This window comes from Rhinolophus ferrumequinum, chromosome 24, assembly GCF_004115265.2.
Source record: "Rhinolophus ferrumequinum isolate MPI-CBG mRhiFer1 chromosome 24, mRhiFer1_v1.p, whole genome shotgun sequence".
NCBI lineage: Eukaryota > Metazoa > Chordata > Mammalia > Chiroptera > Rhinolophidae > Rhinolophus > Rhinolophus ferrumequinum.
Genome location: NC_046307.1, coordinates 35,413,037 through 35,433,019, shown reverse-complemented (window position 1 = coordinate 35,433,019; position 19,983 = coordinate 35,413,037). Strand labels below are relative to the sequence as shown.

The following is a 19,983-nucleotide window of genomic DNA, read 5'->3' as shown; positions in this document are numbered from 1 at the left end:
CAGCTGGATTTTGGATCTAACAAGATTTTGGAACTTTATCCTTTTTTTGAATATGGAGTCCTGACCAAATGATAACACTGTAATGTCTTCCTTCAGGAAGCAAACCACGTGTAATGTGGGGAGATGAGACGAGAAAAGGGAGTGGATTCAGCAATAACATCCCTGTGAAAAACAGCACAGGAGAAACTCAGGAATTACCTAAAATCTTATAATACCCGACTCCCTCAGGGAATTACAGCCAACATCGGAAGATTCGGACACAGCCCATATTTAACTAAAACTGGATGCCCCCCTTTCACCAGCTCATATTCGAGAAGCATTTGCTGAGGGCCTACTCTGCACTGAGTCCTCAGTTGCTCTGACAATAACTCAGCCAACCCTTTCTTTTCAAAGAACCAAGGAAGGTTCTGACCCTGCTTGGGACTGAGAGGGCAGGCTGCCCTCACCCTGACCTCACACATTAAGTGGTCAGTCTGTCTCCTGTGCTGAGGTCCCCTGCGGTCACAGCAATCTGCACTGACCCTAGAGTCTCCTTAGGTCAAGCCTTTCCAAAGCCCCCTTCCTCCTCCCCACCATCGGCCCCCAGAGGTCCCCCACTCCCCCCCACACAGAGATAAGCAAGATCAGAGGAGGCACCCTGGCGGGACTGGAAAAGCAGGTTTCTGTGGTGCTCAAGTTGGTAAGAAGAAGGAAATGCATTTTGTTTTGCAGAGCCAGGCGATGGGCAGCATTCTTCAGATGGCAGGCACCTGGCTCTCCCTTCCCCCAAAAGATTAAGACAGCCTGCCCAGGGCTTCTCAGATCGGTGTGTGGTTTCGGTTGGGTCGGTCGTTACCGGTTTGGCAAATAGCAGTGCAGAGCCTCACACTAACATCATGGCAGCAAACTCTGAGAAATGCTGAGGGAAAGGACTAGGGAGTTACGTGGTCCAACAGCTCTCTCCTTTACCTCCTCCCGCCTGACCCGGGGAGGCGGGAGCATTCCAGCCGCCCTGGATTTGGGGTTGGGCCCGGGGATGGAAAACCACGTCTGTCTTTCTGAAATGTAGATAGAGAGCTGGGCTTCTCAGCCCCAAACAGGTGGGCTGTGCCCCTGCTCCTTCAAGCCCTGGACTGTCCTTGGGTCCAGTGCTTCCCCTAGGAGTTCAGACTGACCCAGAGAAGAGTCGGAAGGTGGCAGTTTCTTACTGGGAAGCATTTGCTTATCTTCTTCTACTTTGTAGCTTCCTAGTTGCCTCTCAGCCACCTTCATTTGCATTCATTCATTCATTCACTCACTCATTCATTCATTCGTTAGTACTGATTATGTGCAAAACTTTGTGCTATGCCTGGGGAGACTTCACCATTCCGTGGAGAACACAGACGTGAAAAATGACAACTATGTGGCAGATTCGTGTCAAAGGGTACGCAGCTGGCTCCCTCATTCTCTGGGACAAAGATGACATGGCAGTCTCCCGGGAAGAGGTGGCTGTTCGCTGGGTGTAGCAGCCCAGGGAGGAAGTATCAGCAGGCAGGGCGCACACATGTTTGCAAAGGAAAGGAAGCACCTCATAGGTGAGAGGAAGGAGAGAGTTTTGAGTTTAAGACATATTAGAATCTTCTGAGTAGCATTAAAAATGCAGATTCCTGGAAGCCCTGATGAGAGCCTGATTTGGTAGGTTTCAGGCGGGGGCCCAGGAATCTGTGTCTTACAAGCTCTTTGGACAAGTCTTTATGCAGGAAGCCGGTGGACCACACTCTGAGAAATCCTGTTTTAAAGGAATGGGAGGGAGGGGGAAGCCACTTGTGGCTTAGACGGAATATTGGTTTATTTTCCTGGAATGTCCCCAAAGGAATTTTGGACAGCTCACTAATGACTCGTTCTTCAGTCATTTTACACAGACATACACACAACATCAAACAAACTGGAAATGAAAGCAGGGAGGGTGATAGGAGCCTGGCTCCCGCTGCGGGGCTGTCACTGGGTTCCACAGGACGGTGGTGGGTGTTGTCTCGGGAATGTGTCGAGGCAAGGTGCGTGCTTATGCCGGAACACTGTTCACAGGTGAGCCGGAGCCCGTGAGCAAGGATGGGAAAGCCTGCTGGAAGCCGGCCACACCTCCTCACCACCCTCATGCCAGGAAAGGCCAGGCGGTCCACAGGGCCTCTTCCAGAGCTACTCTGCAGCCGGAGCCGGCTCCCCCCTCTCTGGTCACCGGTTCCCCACCAGGAGCCTGCCCTCTGCAGCCTCAATGCCACCCACTCAGGCTCCCTACAGCTCAGAGCAGGGTTTGCTGGAGGGCCGGGGGGCAAGGGGGGCAGCTGTCTCAGCCAGCTTAAGCCTCGGTTGAAGGCACTGTTTCTGCTCGTCCCCTCGTGGCAATATTTCTGCCGTCCAGTTAGTTCCAAGGAGCCCGCCATTTATTTTGCTGGCTCAAGCCCCTGCCTGGGAAGCTTATCAGGGACCCCAGACCTCCTTGTCCTGCTCTTGCCAATGCTCTCTGAGGAATGGAGTCCTGCCTGTGAGAGCTCTGCCAAGTGACTGCTGGGCCACGTCATCCTTACGCATTACAGGCGACAGGCCCTACCCTCCTGCAAGGGTTCCCACCTTCTGACTGCCCCAGGCCCCCCGAGGTCCTGTTCTGTGCCCTGGTGGACTTCCTGCACAGCCAACATCTGCTCTGACCGCTGGCATCTGACCCTACAGGTGGACATGCTGTGGCCTCAGGACCCTGCCGTTTCTCAGCAGGTGTGATCCCCTTTCATTTGAGCCCCCTTCACCAACCCCCAGTCCGGCTTCAATTGTTATTATTCCATGTGGGGCCCTGGCAAGGGGCAGGGAAGCTCCTTTCCCTTGATAATGTGTTTACAACTTGCTGTTTATGAATATGACAACTATGTGGTGTGCCCAATCTCAGAGCTGGTGAGAGGCGCAGTCAGCCACAGACAGAAAACAATAAGGCCGGGTGAGCAGAGGTAGTGGCGAATGGTCAGTGCCACTCAACATTTAACGTACATAAGAGTCACTGGGAGTCTCGTTAAAATGCAGGTTCCGATTGGTGAGTCTGGCATTTTCTCCCAGGCCATGCCCATGCACCAGGCTGGTCCACAGCCCTCACCTCCAGCAGCAAGAGGGTCGGGATCACACGGCGAATGGAAGACTGCCACCAGGGGTGAAGCCACAAGCAGGGCTCAGACTCGAACAGCGCTCAGACACAGCATCACTGGGTCCTGCTAACGGCCACTGCATTCAGAACAATTTTACTCCGGAAGTTCGGAGAAAGAAGGACCTCAGGAGGCCAACTGCCCACGGCCTCTCCTGAATGGGCACCTGCCATCCATTTTGGGTACCACATGACCCCCGACCCCTGTCGTGGTTTCCTGTACCAGGTGAATCCAGTGCAAGGCCAGCTCTGTGAGCTTTCCCAATCAGCATCTGTCACAATAATTTGGATTTGGGGACACGGAGTTAGCTGTGGTTGCTGAGCTAAGGGTTATGAGATAGGCTGGGGTCGTGAAGGCCATAGGAGTCACCTGCAAGCTAATGCTGTAATGATGTCATACCTGTCAACATTTTTGAGTACTTATTCTGCGCGTTGCTCTCTGCTAAGTGCCCTACACAAGAGAATTCATTGCTGTAATTCTCACGACAATCCTTCAAAGTGGATGGCAGTCTAAGAGCCTGAGCTGTGGAGCCAGGTAGCCTGAGTCTGAATTCTACCTGTGTGATCTTGGATAAATTACTTAGCTTCTCTGTGCCTTCACTTCCTCATGTCTAACTAGGCACAGTAACAGAAGGTCGGTGTGACAGGCAGTTGAGCTAATACATATAAAACATGGAGAGCAGTGCTTGGCGCTCAATCAAATCTTGGCTGTCATTTAATTACTCTTAGCCTTATTCATACAGAATGAGGAAACTGAGGCTCAAAGAGATTAAGCAGCCTGCCCAATGGAGACAGAACTGACTCATAACAGGGTTCACAAATGGATGAACAAAGTTTAGATCTGCTGTAGTTTGTTTGTAAGCTTCTGGAGGAAACCACGATGGGGGTGGGGAAACAGACGGGAATAGAGGGAGGTGCACGGAGACGCTGCTGCCTCGGGTCCTCGTGGCCTCCAGCGGCAGCTCCCACCTGCGCAGCAATGGGGGCCACGATGCTTTTTTTTAGATTCCTGTGAAATCTCCAACTTCACAGCAGCCTCTATCTAGAGCCACCGCTGTGTGGGCCTCTGGTGGTTTGACCAGAACAGGCCTGACTTAACGTAGATCACCTCGAGCCAGGAGCAGGGAGGGAGACCATGGATGAGGGACGGCCTCGTGGAGCAAGTGACATCACGCATGGTCTGTGGGGGAGGTGGGGTGTCGACAGGTACAGGTGGGGCTGGGCACGAGGGGCAAAGCTGTTGGTTCGAGCCCCAGGCTGGACCCCGTTCTAGATGTGTGGGAGTGTGCAGTGCTGGCCTGGACAGAGACACGCTGTCCAGCGGGAGACAGGAAATGGGCAGAGCAGGTGAAGCCTTGGGGACACAGGACACTGCGAGGGAGAAGGTGCAAAATGCCTTCCTTTCCTGGATAAGAATGACTGCCAGTAAAGGAAGGTCGGTGACACAGTCAGAAACCAAGGAAGGTTATGGAAGATGGCACTGTGCCTCTCCCGGTGACAGCCTGGAACTACGCTCAGAAGGTGGGTGAGGGAGGAGAAGGATGGAGGGTGAAGTCTGAACAGGGGCGGTGGAAGCACTGGGTATGGAACTGATCCGAGCTCTTCAGAGAAAGGGGCGTAAAGGCTGAAGGCTATTCCTGGAGAAGGAACACCTGAGCACCGTGGAGAAAAATCCATGGATGCCTAGAGAAAGGAAGAGACTTTTTTTGTTGTGAGGACCAAGAAGTAGGCCAGGCCGTGGAGGAGGCTGAAAGGACTGGAGTCCTGGCCGGGGTCTTTAGAATGATTTGCAATGTGTGACACGTCTATTCCCTCCATCAGTGGTTCTCAAACATAAGATGGTGTCAAAATCACTTCGGGGTTCTTTTTACAAACATGGAGCCTGCATTTCACCCCATCTAGAGGTTCTGATGTCCACTGAAGCCTGGCTGGGAAATCTGCATTTCAGCCACTCTCTAAGGAGGCTCCGATGTTTGTGGTCACAGATCACGCTGCTTGGGGGGGAACAGAGCTCCTTGCCAAAGTTAAAAAAAACAACTCTGTCCAGGTCAGCACTGCTTGTTGCCACTACGGTGGGTGCCACGATCTCCTGACTGGAACTAAGACAATCTTCCTGCAGATGTAGAGAGGTGATCACTATAAAGGTATCTTATTTAAAATTAAAAGCAAATTCAGTTTCTCTGACGACGGAACTTTATAACGTAGTTTGATCTTTGGTGTCACTCACAAGGCCTGTTATTTCTAATTCGGCATCCTCTCCATTTTCCTAATCTGTAATTATTTTGTTTATGTCTTTATTATTTGTCGGTAAGCTCCCTGCGGAACAATGTCTTTGTTCTCTGCTGTACCCCTTTCCTAGCACAGCTCCCACCAAGAACCAAACGGTACCAAGGGAAGGTCGTTCTTTGGTGTCAGTCCGACCCAATTGCAACGGAAGGTAATTCGTGCACAGCTAGGGCCACCTCAGGTCTCAGATGACCCATCTGGCTTCTAGTGAGCCCAGAACAAACATCCTGAAGAATGGTCTATTGGGCAAGCAACAATGCTGCAGACCAAGCCCGTATGCTGCTCCAACACCAGCGTGCAAAGGGAACTTGATTCTGCTAAGCCTTTCATGTCAGGGTAACAAGAGATGGGGCTCCCTTGTGCAGAACAGTGTGGAAGGAGGACGAGGCAGAGATGCTGATCACCACCATGGAAAGGGGGTGTGGTCAGGGGACTCAGTCCTTGGAGGGATTTTGAGAAAACGCGTGTACGCAGAAAAAGAGCTCACGCCCTCTGCTCATCAAGAGAGGGACATCTGCTAAAACAGGAGGAGAGCAAACAGAAAGGTCTGGCTCTCCAGACAGAGCCTGAGCCACTGGGAGAAGTTGCCACTGCAGGAATCACAGTAGTGAAATGGACTCTGGTCTGCATTACCAGGAATAAGTCAGTGTTGCTCTCCTGGGCAGCCTGGTCTGACCTCCAGGAAGGTGAAGGACATGCACTGTAAAGGGCAGACAGACTGGGCTCACACCCCAGTGCCATTCCTTGTCAGCGGTGCAATCATGGGCAAGTTTTCAACTCTCTCGGCCTCAGTTTCCCCATCAGCAGAACGGAGATGGTAACAGTGCTTACTTCATAGGCTTGCTATGAGAATTAAACCCGACGATACGTTCAAAGGACACGGGTCAGATCTTGGCACAATCTAAAGTCTGAATCAGTGTTTGCTATGATCAGTTCCTATGCACAGAATATGATCTATATGACAACATCTGCACTCCCCACTCCCTTGTGGTCTCAAGGACAGAGACGTGTGCATGGAATCCACACCAGGTTCTGCAAAGGGCAGACAGCAGCTGAGAGGCCCAACCCCCAGGCCCACAACTCTAAAGTAGCTGAGACCAATTTATATAAAAGCATTCCTGATACAATGGGAGTTGAAAGATTTTCACATTAAGGCAGAGATGAGCCCAAATCTCTTTGATACTTAACACATCAGGAAAGAAATAGCAAGGCAGGTACAGAAGAGGGGAAATTACTAGATAGCAAGGGGCCTGATGGCCCCCCAATATCTACTTCTCCCCACACACAAACTTTTTTAATACTTCCTGAAGGAACTCAATTTTCCTACGCAGAACTGTATACATCTTAAATTTTAAAGCCCTTTACAAGGTACGTTTGCATAATCTCATTCAACCTCTACAAGCATTTTGAGGAAGGAGATCTTCTCCAACCTGGCTGTGCCCCACAATCGACTGGGGAACTTCTAGAAATCCCATGTTCAGGCCAAACTGCAGGCGAATTAAACCACAATCTCTGGGAGTGGGTCGGGCATGAGTATTTCCAGCACTCCCCTCGGGTAAGTCCAATGTACACCTGAACTTGAGAAGCACTCACTCCAAACACAACCGCCTAGTCTCTGCCATGGAAAGGAGGTCAAAGGTCAAAGGAGGTCAAAGGTCATTGTCCGCCAGTGGAGAGCCAGGGAGCCTAGGACTCAGGAAAGGCAAGTGATTGCTGCTATGGGGAAGGGCCAGAAACACAATCCCAAACTCCCAACTGGGGCGCATTCATTTCCTGGCTTAGGAGCTCCTACTGCGCGCCCGCCATAGTACATAGTATATACATAGTATAGTAGGGAGCTGCCCTACTATAGTACAGCATAAGGTGCCATGGAACCCAGGCTAAGGAGGTGGGAAGGCCTTTCTAAACTTTGTTTGTGAGCTGAGTCTTAATGCAAATAAGATGTCAAGTGATGGTGGGGCCTGTTGAAGGGAGAGAATTGGTCCAGCTTGGACAGCAAGGGTTTGGGATGACATTAAAATGTTCATAAGCCAGTGAAGACCATTTCAACTGGCCGCATCTATGTGTGCTCAGTAGGTTCTTCAAACCTGGCTAGTTTTTGCCTGCAACCACTAACCGGCTTTCAGAGGTCATTCTGGCTACAAACACTTGGCCGGTGGTTCCCAGACTTGACGGGGCAGCAGAGTCACCTGGAGGGCTCCACCCCCCAGTTTCTGATTCAGTTATGTCTAAGGTGGGATATGAAAACCGGAGTTTCTAACAAGTTCCCAGGTAAGGCAATGTGCTGGGCTGGGACCACATGCGGAGAACCACGTGGGCGCAGTGACCAAGAAGAAGGCTGAAGAAACCTCCAGGGTTCTCCACTGGCTGTCGGCAAATGTTTCATGTCAGCAATGGAAGTACACCAAGCTGGCTTTGAAACTCCTCGAGCTGTTACGATACCTCTTAATATTCCTGTTGGCAAACAGCATTGTTGACTGAGAATATGGCTATCTGTTTCAGTAGGATCGGTTTTTCCAGAGAAACACGAAAATGGCTTGTGTCCCCCAAAAATGTGGCTTTCAAAAATATAAAAACTGAGCAGGAACTATGTAACTACGGATAAAGCTGTCGAGGCTGCAGTTAGAATGGTCTGGACAGCGGAATTTGAATATAACCAGAGACCTCAAACTTGATTCCTTCCGACCCACCCTAGGAGCCAGGCTTTAATTAATTCTCATTTTGCCAGTGAAGAAACTGAGGCTCTGGAAGGTTCAGTAATGTAACCACGGTCACAGGACTAGCCAGTGGGAAGGCCAGACGGTAAAACCCAAGTCACGGTCAAGGAGAGCAGTCAGGGACGCTGCCGCCCTAGGGGGCTGCTGAGGGCTCAGCGAGAAGGGGACAGAGGAGGGACTTGCCTCTTCCCCACGGGGTCGCTGCACCTCCTAGAGCTGATGAGGACGGTGGGGGGGGGGCGGAAGTTCCCAGGGCTGAAGGGGCCCAGGGACCCTTCCTCTGAAGAGCAGCTCAGCACGAGTGTCAGCGCCATTGACAAACAGGAGGGAGTGTTTCCGTGGATCCTCTCGTGACCAAGGATATGTAATTCTGGACATTCCAAGGTAAAGAGAATGTCCTTGTGGCTTCTGGAGTCCCCTCAGACCTCCTGCTTCTCAGTGGTTTATTTCACAATGGAGAAAACCTTTCTGGATCCCCCCACCCTCCAGAAGAACAATGGTACGCCCTTAGCAATCCTCAGGAAACCCGTCCTTCAGCTCTCTTAGCATGCGAGTAAGAGGGAGAATCAAGTTACCTCACTTGCCTTCTTCAGTTTCCCCGACTGTAAAACAGGGATAATACGGTACCCCCTCCCAAGTTATTGTGAAGATTCAATGAATCAACTGGGACCTGTTGGGAATGCAAATTTCCAAACCCACAGCAGCCATACAGACAAACTGGAGGTAGGAGTGGGGTTAACCAGCTCTGGGGAGGGGGGAGCATTTCTGATGCTTCCCCCAATTTGACAACCGTGCCTTTAGAATGTAAACTCCACTAGGACAGGATTTCTATTGGTTTAATCACTGCGGAAGCCCCAGGGCTGGCACAATCCCTGGCATATTACAGACACTACCCATTTACAGGCATTCAATACTTTCAAAGGACTGGATGAGTCCAGATGAAACGGGAGAGGAAGGAAACCGAGATTCAGAGAACCTGGCATTTATACTATAGCTGCACAGCTTGATGGCTCTGTCTCACACTGATCTGTAGGAAAGGCTCTGAGTTGGGGAATGTCTGTCCTGTCCCACCCTGCATATCCAGCGCCCAGCTCATCATAGCAGGCTCTCGGTAACACCCTATCTCGGCACAAAGGTCTCCCAGCTCCAAATGTAAGTTCACACCACAACTGCCAACAGGTGTCACAGACACATCCACCCCCCCACACACACCTTCCTAAGGGATTCTAGAGAACACCAAGCCCCCGTCCTAGTGCAATTTATCTGTTTAACTGTTTGTCCATGTCCCTCGCCCAAGGGTACACCTGTGGCAGCAAGAACTTTGCTCTGATCCTCAGCACTGGCAATGGAGCCTGGAGCCCAGGGGGCACTCAATAAATACCTGCTGAATGAATGGCCAGGCCCCACTGGGTGGGAAGAGATAAAAACCAGTGCTTTTCTGTGCCATCACCATGCTAAAATCAGCAGGTTCTCAACTGGGTGTGTGTGGGGACGGGGGGACGACTTCCAGAGTGAAGGGACATGGTATCAAAGCAGCTCCACATGAATTCCAGAGACCTCTGGTTTCTGCCTCAGCCTTCTTAGCTCTGCCATGACAACTGTGGTTCATCACCGCTGCTGCACATACAGCCCTGCTGCCAGGTCACTGGCTAGAGTCACTTCACCCCAGAAATTCCTAAGAAGGGCTTGCCTCCGATAAGACTGGGGGAAAAGAATTTATTGACTTATTTATGCAACGAGTGCTGCCAAGGTGACATGCAAGCGCTGATGTCACCAGTGGCTTACCAGGAAGAGACCTGAGCTGGTGAGGAGGGAGCAATGGTCCCAGCTCCTCGACCAACGCATGGGGGGTAAAGGAGCCTAACGCGTCACTGCTCGCATCGGAAAGCCTGGTGTGCACCAGGCATTGGGCTAAGACTTGACGTGTCTGGTGCCCATTTCATTCTCACCACTGCCTCGGGGGTAGGCAGGTCCTACTCTTACTCGTTTCACACAGCCAAGGAGAAGGGACTTATTCAAGGTCACTTACTATGTAAATAGCAGAGCCAGGACTTGACTTGGTGTCCTCTGAAGATAGTGCGGTATGTCAAACCAACGTTTGTCTGGAACCCCATAAACATTTTACTCCACAGTGAACAAGGTATGTATGCTAATAGGTGTGTTTCTGTTTATTTCTCTGTAGTTAAAAGGTCCCTTTCCCCTTGCTGCCCCTTTCTCTCTCCAAATTCACTGAAAGACAATGCAGTGGTACAGAGAGGCTTTGAAATCAGACAGACCTAGACTCAGATTCCAACTCTGCCTCTTTCTACCTGTATGACCTTGAGTTTGTCACTTGACCATTCTCAGCCTCCATTTCCCCATTTGCAAAATGCCAGAAAAACGCAATAAGCAACAGTGCTTGGCACCCGACAGGCGCTAGATCAAGATGATTGAAGATTATTACGACGATCCACTTCCCTCCCAGGGGCCTCTTATTGTTCTCATTGTTAGTGACACAGAGACAAACAACGCGCTTGTCAGAAATTCCTGGAAATACACAATGACAGGCTCACAGAGCCCTTGCTATCCAAGAAAAGCCACGACAGATGCAGGATTGGAAGGCTGTCCCAGGGTCATCTCATCCTAGCAGCCACCTGATGCCTGTATCTTGATACTTTTACTCTTCCAACTCAGGTACCAGTCAGTGGATCCTAAGGGCTGCCCCAGTGACGCATCGAATGAGTAACTGCCACTGGGCGGGGAAGAAGCCAGCGTGGGGACAGCCAGCCGGGCTGCCACTGAACCAGGCCCAGCGACAGCAGGCAGCCGGCTGGGGAAAGTCAGCAGCTGCCGTTGGCCTGGTGTCCCGGCTGCCAGAGAGTGATAAATGGAGAGGGGGAAGAAAAAAGCCAACAAACGTATCCCTAATCTCGATGCAGCTTCATCTTTTTTCTGGCTGATCACTGAATGAGAACTTAAGCCCCGGGCCTTTTGCTTAGGCAGACATTTGAAACTGAAAGATCCCATTTCTTCCCAATGGTGAGATGTCACGGGTAGAAACACTGAGAAGGAAATGGGGGGAGGGGGGCATGGGACCCACTGTACTTGTCCTTTTTCCCCTCCTTCCCACTCTACTCCACCCTCTCTTCCCTGTCCAGCATCTTTATAGAATGTTCCATGTCCTCTCTACACAGCAACAGTGACTGTCCCCTCCTCAGTCTCCCCCCATATTTTGGCAACAGGTTTTCTGCTCAGGAGCTGGAGGCTTAATGGCCTGCTGGTGAAGGTTCAATAACAAAACACCACTGTATCCAGTTTCTGAGTTTTCCCTTCTTTTAGCTCACTCCGAGACCGGGATTCAAGGAGGCCGAAAAGTCTGTCAGCAGCAGAGCCTTTCGCTGTTGTCCCTAAGAGTTGTACAGCCGGCTGGCCCTCTCTGGTGGGAAGTTTCCACACGGACGCAGCCCAGATCCAGCTCTCAGCTCTGTCCCAGTGGAAATCCTGGGAGATGTCACCCAAGCCATTTCTCACAAAAGAAGTGGCTTTCTCTCATCCGGGGCCCCTTGCTGAGCTGGGGGACCTCATCACCTGCAGGCAGGAGAGAGCTCCTGACTCAGCACGGGACAGCCAACTGCCACAAGGTGGGCACACACCCCCTCCTCCCTTGCAGGTGACATCAAAACCTGACCAAGGCTTCTTCCACCCAGGAGCTCTGCAGCAACCCGAACCACAGCCACCTCCAACTGCCACTTACTCTAGCCTTGCTCTCCTTACATGCACCTGAGCTTGGCCTTCCAACCTTCCCAGTAACTAAGGCAACCTGATTCTCTTCTCTTCAAAAGAGCAGTGTTTCCCAGCTACCTGAGGTCCCTGGGGATTGCAGAACCAGGTCAGTTTGGTTAGGCCGGAAGCAGGAGGGGTGGTGACAGAGAGCAGCTTCCTTGGCTACTAATCTCTGGCCGTTGGGAGCATTTATTCAAGGGACTTGGAGATAACTTTGAACTCTCTACACACACTGCATCCTTCAGAGTCTCTCTCCTCCATCTATCTCTGTTCTCTGCCTCCCAGAGCTCTGGTTTAGCTGGACACTCCCAGAAGGTTGAGTGTGTGCCCAGCAGTCTCCTAACCTACCACGTGGATCTCACTGGTTTCTCTGTTCAAGATCTCCTCTGCCACATCTCTCCCTGAGATCCACAGCAGGTTTGCCTCAGTTGAGGACTAAATGGTAACTCTCAAGCCCGACTTGCCAACAGGACACTCTGGAGCCCAGAAATGCTACAGCCAATATGAGCGTGGAGTTAGAGGAGTCTAACTACCTGAGTTCCAATCCTGGGTGAATCACCTACCGGTGACCTTGAGCAAATTACCTAACCTTTCTAAGTCTCAGTTTCCTCATCTGAAGATGGAAATAATAGTACTTATCTCGTAGAATTGGCAGAAGGATTAAATGAGATAATATAAAACACTGTGCAGCACGGAGTAAATATTCAGATGTTAGCATTTATTATTATTTTATTCATTTATGGGTTCCAAAGTCTCTTATTTCTTCCTGTTATCTATACTCCTGCTTTTTAATCTTATTTTTTCCTTATAATTGGCATGATATTCTCATGCATCGTAGACTCCCATGGAATGTGTGGATCTTAAACTCAAGTGTTCAAAAAAGAAGAAAAGCCCTCTACTAACTTGTAAAGGCCCAATCGATAGGTATTAGTGGATCATTAAGGGGAGAAGCATAGAGAATAGAGGTTTTGGAAAAATTCTTCGTAGGGCTGGTTATAACTCCCACTTAAGAAAGCATGTCGAGGGGCGGCCGGTTAGCACAGTTGGTTAGAGCGCGGTACTCTTAACAAGGTTGCTGGTTCGATTCCCATATGGGCCACTGTGAGCTGTGCCCTCCACAACTAGATTGAAACAACTACTGGACTTGGAGCTGATGGGTCCTGGAAAAACACACTTAAAAAAAAAAAATACAAAAGAAAGCATGTCGAAATGTAAATTGGCAGAAAGTGACATCATCAATCTGATAATAACCTTAAATCCATTTTAATTGATTATAAAAATAGTAACTCACTAGCAATTGCTGGTACTTTAACTGTTTGACACATAACCAATTCCTGTGGCACAACGCACAAATGATTGTGACACAATGAAAGAAACTTGCCGGTCTCCACAGTGAAAAAGGATTTTGAAGAATAACTCAACCACAAGCATAAATATTCCCAAATTATTACAACGGATCAGGAGAAACTGGATCTTCTTTTTAGGGACAAGCTTTCATTAAAAAAAAAAAAAAAAAAAAAAGAGGAAAGGAGACCTGTACTAGAAACTCAAGGTGGACATTTATTTGCTGTGTGGGCTTGGGCAAGTCACTTGTCTCTGAGTCTCAGTTTCACCCATAAAATGAGAATGCTGGATTACGTGACCAGAAAGGTCCATCTTGACTGACAATTGCTACAGAGCTGGACAGAGACTCAGTCTCCATTTGACGTAAGTGTTTCGCAGGTACTTCTAGTAAAAGCTAAAAGAACTGGCATTTCCAAGAGTCTCCAGCGTGTCTGGCTCTGTGCTAGCTAGCTGCCCTACCTGACTTAGCTGATTTCACGCTCAGACCTGCCCTTACCAGCTTACGTGCATCTCCCCATCCCAGAGAAGACAAAACCAAGGCTCAGAGAAAATATGTAAGTTGCCAAGGTCACTCAGGTAGCAAGTAGCAGAACCAAGACGCCGGGATGCGAAGGCTCACCCTCTCATCACTGTCCCCACCTGCTCTCTGGTTAACCATGGCCTCCACGCCAGAATGGCTGCAGGTAAGTAAAATCACGCCTGCCCCAGCTCCATTCCCCAAAGCCGAATTCCTTCGGCAGTGCAGCAGAGGTCTTGATTCAGCAGCTTAATGCAGCTGGCAGCTGAGTGGTGCAGCGATTAGAAATGTGCACTCTGGACTCAGAGTGCCTTCATTCGCACTCAGATCCACAAAAGCTGAGCGGCTTCACCAAACGCAGCCCCCTGAGCCCCAGGCAGATAACCACCTATCCCAGCGTTGTTAGGGGGATTAAAAGAAACCACCCATGTAAAGCTCTTTGCAGACAGCCTGAGTGCAGCAAATGCTCACTCACTATTTCCTTCCTACCTAGCTGAACAGGAGGGGGTATAGCTAGTGACAAGTTAACCTGTGGCAGGGCTGAAGAACCTGGGGTCCATGAGCCCCCTGAAATTATGTGCCAAAAACTGTGTTCGCACTTTTCTTTGGGAAGCGTCCTTCATGTTTGTGTCAGACTCTCATAAGGGTCTGTGACCAGAGGAGGTTAAGAGCTTTGGAGTGCTGTACACCCAACTGCCCACAACACACATTATTTCTGCAAAAACAGAGTTAGCTCAAGTTCTTCCTCAAGTTAGGAGAGAAGTTGCTGAGTCCTCTCAACATGGCCTCTCAGCCATGTGGGCCTCAGGTACTTATCACACAGACCCCAAAACCGTGCCCCGAGTTTCCAACTGGTTCCTCCAAGAAGGTCTAACCACAAACCACAGAATAAACAGGAATTAGGCTGCAGGAACCTCTCCTGGCAAGGCCAGCTCTGACAATCCATTCTTCTTTAGAGAATAATCAGCATATTTGTTTTTTGCATACCAGTAAGTCAAATACAGGCAGGACACAGGACCTTCGGGAGTTATTCTGCTAAAGAAACACCTCTGCATGGGGCTGCACCTGATGCCCCATGGACGGTCACCCTCCCAGACCGGCCTTGCCTCAGAAAGAGCCAGCCCCTGGTGTTGCTGGAGCCTTTGGCCCAGTAGGCAGAGCTTAAGCTGCCCACTGGACCCTCTCCGGTTGTTGGGACAACCATCCTCAGGAATTCCAGCCTCCCAGTCTTGCCCTGGGTGAGAAGGGGAGAAAGTTGGCAAGGCCAGCTGCCTGGCTGCTCTTCCAACCTCCTGGTGAAAGAGAAAGCTGAAAACTGAATTCCCTACCCCCAGCAGCCTCAGGCCGGACAGCACACAAAAGAGCACAGCCCCAGAGGCAGGAATGTGCCAAGACATTCTTCAGGGTTGGTAACCCGAGACACTATTTTGTTCTGGTGGCTAAGAAATCACTTTTTTGACTGAAAGACCATTTGACTTACTTCTTTTAAATTCAGGGCAATGGGCAGGCATCTCCTCGATTCAGGTAAGGAAAAAGCCAAGACAAATGCAAACACACACACACTGAAACGAGTAGAAGTTTTTTGTATGATTTTTTTGTCTCACAGCATTAACCAGTCACAGAGATGTAACTACCTTAGCAGAATTTCTCTCCTCCAACACCCTAAAGAAGGAGTCTGGCTCTTTGTAATTTTGTTAAATGTTTTGGTGATGGTGTTTTTAAAAGCACCATCACCCTCCACCTGCCCACCTCTCAAATTCTGCCATGGAGTGAAGCAGGGGAAAGAGAGGCCTAGGGGTCTGAAATCATATCTGAGAGCTGGCAGCGTCCTTAGGGGCCATCTCATCAACTCTCTTCTCTCACCAATGAAGCACTTACACCTCAGAGAGCTCAAGCAATTTGCCTGAGGCCACCCAGGCAGGACTAGAAGGCTGAAATCCCTACCAGGGTGTGCAGGAGGGAAATTCCAGAGAGCCACGAGTGGATGCCCTCTGCTCAGCTCTTTCCCAAAACTTCCAAATTTGGCCCACCACAACAGTGACCCCAGGGTTGCACTCAGCACCCCAACCTCAGGGGCTCACACCAGCCCAATGCACGTGAGATGACCGGGAGGTACAAAACCCAAGGCTTGCAAGGTGAAGAAGAGAGCAGCTCCATTAAGCACCAGTACGGTTTTAATCCCTCTCCATTGCTTGCCAATCTGTCTAAAAACAAAGGCTGCACAGGCCTGTTGCTAGGGCCGGGGGCAGGTCAAAGTATTGAGCTAAAATATAATGGCACTGGGTTGTTTTATTTCCTCCACTGTAGTTTTAAGGATCCTTTCTATTTATGGCAACAGATATTGCTAGCTTTCCATTTGTGAAAGTGGTAAAAAAATTTCTAATTGAGTTGATTTAAAATCAAGTGTCACGTAAGCAATAGCATAGGTGGATGTGGCAAAAAGTAATGAAGATGATTCCCGTAATACTAAAATTTGGGAAATTATGCTCTAGCCCAGTCGGTTTTCCATGGAAGCTATACTGCTGGCCCCTCTTCCAAGGGTAAAGAATCACTGTTGTTTGACAAGCTTTTGGCAGCTGTGTTATCCTCTCAGAGCCCCAGAAAAGTCCGCAGATGCATGACCTGGGGTGCTCCGCAGCGCAGGTATGAGGCTGTCCACCTCTGACGTCCTGCTGCTGCCAGCACTTCTTCCTCAGGAAGCTAAACTGGGGGAGGACACAGAAGCTTGAACTTGTATCTGTTCTAGGAGAGGACGATGGGCTGCCCCGTTCACCCACACAGTAACAGAGTCCCTGGGACAACTGACCCCGAGGTAGGTGGCGAAGGCGAGTGAGTCAGAACACGTTAGGTTAGACCTTCGGAGCTGGCATATGGCAGGGCAGTGGAAGGATCAAAACCAGCAAATCACACCTCCGGGCCTCAAGTCTTCTATTGTTTGAAAACAGGAGTCGGACTCAGATCTTCTACGTCCTTCCCCGCTTTTAAAAGTTCCACTTTTACGCCTCCCCTTCCAAGCTAACCATTAGTCTCACAAATAGGGAAACTGAGGCTCAGAGGTAAAGGCAGCTTGCCTGAGGGACGCTTTCTAGCATTGAAATGTTCTCTTCCAGATTTACTTTAATGAGACAGTCATCATGGTTCTGAGCATAGAGGAACCCAGTAAATGTTGAACGAATTTAAACGCTTACAGAAACTACTGGAAATCTCAATTCACATCTTTCGCTTTTCTGTTTCTCACCCCTCCCCTTGCTACACACCCATTCTGGACTTGTGGGACCTCCATCCCAACTCCTGCAAGATGAAGGGTCCAAAAAATTCACCTCCATTGCTTTACAGTCACCTGACACCCAAGGTCACAATGACCAGGTGAAAATGTCACATTCCTAAGCCACTCTGACCACAGACCGCAGGGGCAAAGGACAACAAAGCTACCCCAGAAGGTGGTCCTCCCTTCCCCCGCACACATACACGGGGAGGAAGTGCGTGTGTGCAAAGAAATCCCAACCAGTGGAAACCCGGAGAAAGTCTGGAAGCTAAGAGCCACACCAGCCATCTCAGACTCCACCTGCCTCAGCAAAAAAATGAATAAAAATCCCGTGCTACAGCCGGCGTGGTGGCCATCAAGGTCAGAGCGTGCTGGTGCAGAACTGAGGAGCCCGGTCCCCGGGGGAAGAAAGGCAGGAGAAAGAGGCGATGGGCTGGGCTTTGCCAGAGGCCTCTCACCCCATCGACACCCTAACAGCTTCCAAGTTGCTGTGGGATTCTTGGGGAACCAGTCTCTCCATCAGCCCTCCCTAGCTCCTTCCTTTCCTTCCCACTCCCGCCTCCAGGCCTCTCCCCACCCCACCTCGGCTGCTCCAGTACTCTTCTCAGAGCCTCCAAGTCACCTGTCAAAAATCACACTCCAGGCAGCCTTTCCCTCCGCGTAGTGTCCTTCCTCCAGCAGTCTCCCACTGAATCCTGGGGTCCTACCACCCCCTCTAAACCAGATGCTTCCGCATCCCCCCTCGCCGCTCTCCCCTGGGGTTGCTGGGGAAAGCCTCCCCCGGGAAGCCCCAGCATCACTCCGCTAGGTCGCTCCCCGCGCCCCCGGCCGACTACTCTTTCTAAAGGGGGCGGGGGGCGGGGCTAGAGCTTAAGGTCAAAACTCTGGGCAGGTGCCGGCTGGGGCCTAAGTCCTCCATCCAGGGATGGCAGAGGGGGCAGCTTGGGACAACTCACTGGCCGTCCCCTCCTCCCAGCAGCTCACAGGGACAGGAGCAGCGCTCCAGAAGGGGATGGGGCGGCGGAGGCGGGGGGGGACAAACTGAAGAAAGCACAAGAGGCTGGAAGAGCTCTCCCTCATCCCCTGCCCAGTCCCGGCTGGTGGTCCCTGGGACAGAAGGGGGCCCGGGTTGGGGGGTGGGGGCCGCCTGGGGTCCTACCTGTCCCGCGGGTCGATCCAGCTGGTGGTGCGGCTCGTGTGGTCTATGTAGTAGACCTTGCCGTCGAAGTCGCGCGCCTCCTCCCAGCCCTCCGGCAGGGGCAGCTCCGGCCGGGGCATCTTCCTAAGTGCGGCCCGCGCTCCCCCATGCAGCTCCCGGCAGCCGCGGGGGCCCCAGGCTCAGCGGCTCCGGCTGGCTGTACCCGGCCCGGGCGGCCGCCGAGGCACCATAATGGGGGGGGGGGCGTCCGCGGATTGGGGGCCCTAGCGAGGGCTGGCCCGGGTGGCGCGGCTGTCCATGCGGCCCTGAGATCCCACGGCCCCAGCCCGGCGCCGCCCGCTCCTCCGGCCGCCGGCCTCTCACGCGGCCATGTGCGCCCGCAGCCGCGCGGTGCGGGCCCGGGTGCGCGCCGGGCCGGCGGGGCAGAAGGAGCCGAGCGCAGCGGCCGCCTGCCCTCCTCCGCCGCGCGGCGCGCTGCGCCCTCCACGCCGCTCGCCGCCGCCGCCTCTCCCTCCCCGCAGCCCCGTGCGGCTTCTCCTCTCGGCTCCGCGTTCTGCGCTCGCACGGTTTGCGACTTCTGCCTCCGCCAGGTGCGGCTAGGGCGGTACAGGTAACGCGCTGCCCCGGAAACGGGAGGCGGAGCGCCGGGCGCCTGGGTTTCCAGGTCTCCTCCCCACGCCCAGCGCCGCGAGGGCGGGTCCTAGGGCCCGCGACGCGCCCCCTCGTGGGACAGTCCGAACCGCCGGCCCCCCGCCCCTTCGCTGCCCCTGTCAGGGCAAGGGGAGACCTCCCGTTACCTGGGTCCCGGACCCAGACTGCAGCCCCAGGACGCTAAAGCAGGACCCGCTCTGCCTCTGTTTCCCAACGCTCCTGGCTTTCTCCACCCCGCGTGTCCAGGCTCTTGGCACAGGTGCCCCAGATCTTACAACTCCCCGCTTCTCTGTTATGTAGAATTAGGAGTCAGGCAAGAAGTGGTTAAATAGAAACATTCTTGTAAATCGGGGAACATAAGTTTTCCAGAATCTTTGATCCCTTCCCCCAACACACGCACCATCTGTCTCCCTCTTAGTCCATTCTTCTCCCCACGTTGGTCCACCCATCCCCCACCCCACCCCGTATTTGCAAATGTAGCAGGCTCTCCTAGGGGTCCATAAAATTAGGAGTGCTATGAAGCCCCTCCCGGGAGGTCTTCCAGAGGGTGTCAGGGTGCGCACTTTGTAAAAGTAATAGTAATGATGTTGTTGTTTTTAGCTAAATTGAATACTTACCTTGTCCCAGGCTGTGGGCTAGCAGTTTCACAGGCGTTCTTTCCTGCGATATCCTTGAGGTAGGTATGTTATGGGTTTTGAGGGAGGGTGTTATGAAGAGAAGTAAAGAAAGCAAAGCAAAATTCCATCTTGAAAAAAAGTAGAAGAAATTCAAAAATCCGACACAATATTTCTTGAGAAATGAAGAATGTGTAATTAAATGCAAAAAAGAAAGTAGCACGACTGAGTTGAGGATCAACGGACGTGTCTGTTTCCTAAGTGTGTGGTTGGCCATTTTTTGCCCTGGATACGTGTCAGGAAGCTGGGCTGGAGGAATGAGGCCCAGTGCCGTGTATCCTCTTGGCTGAATCCCACAATCTCCCTGACAAGCCAGCATCCTGTACTGGGTGGGCCCAGGTGTGCTGAGCAAGGGTGGGAATCCCATGTTTGTGGTCTCAATGTATGGGCTCAGCATTTGGCCCTTCCTCCCCTCTTTCATTCCATGGATGCCATGCACGAAAGTCCAGAAACGGCCTTCGACTGA

General features: G+C 51.6%; 1 protein-coding gene across 1 annotated transcript in view; it reads right to left on the bottom strand.

The window, feature by feature from the left end:
- The window catches only part of WWC1 (WW and C2 domain containing 1), a 127,206-nt gene extending 108,687 nt beyond the window's left edge, over window positions 1–18,519 (bottom strand). Inside the window, exon 1 of the mRNA XM_033096266.1 lies at window positions 18,193–18,519. Within this exon, the coding sequence (XP_032952157.1) occupies window positions 18,193–18,311 (119 nt within the window). The 5' untranslated portion in view covers window positions 18,312–18,519. The remainder of the gene's footprint in view (window positions 1–18,192) is intronic.
- Between the last annotated feature and the right edge of the window lie 1,464 nt (window positions 18,520–19,983).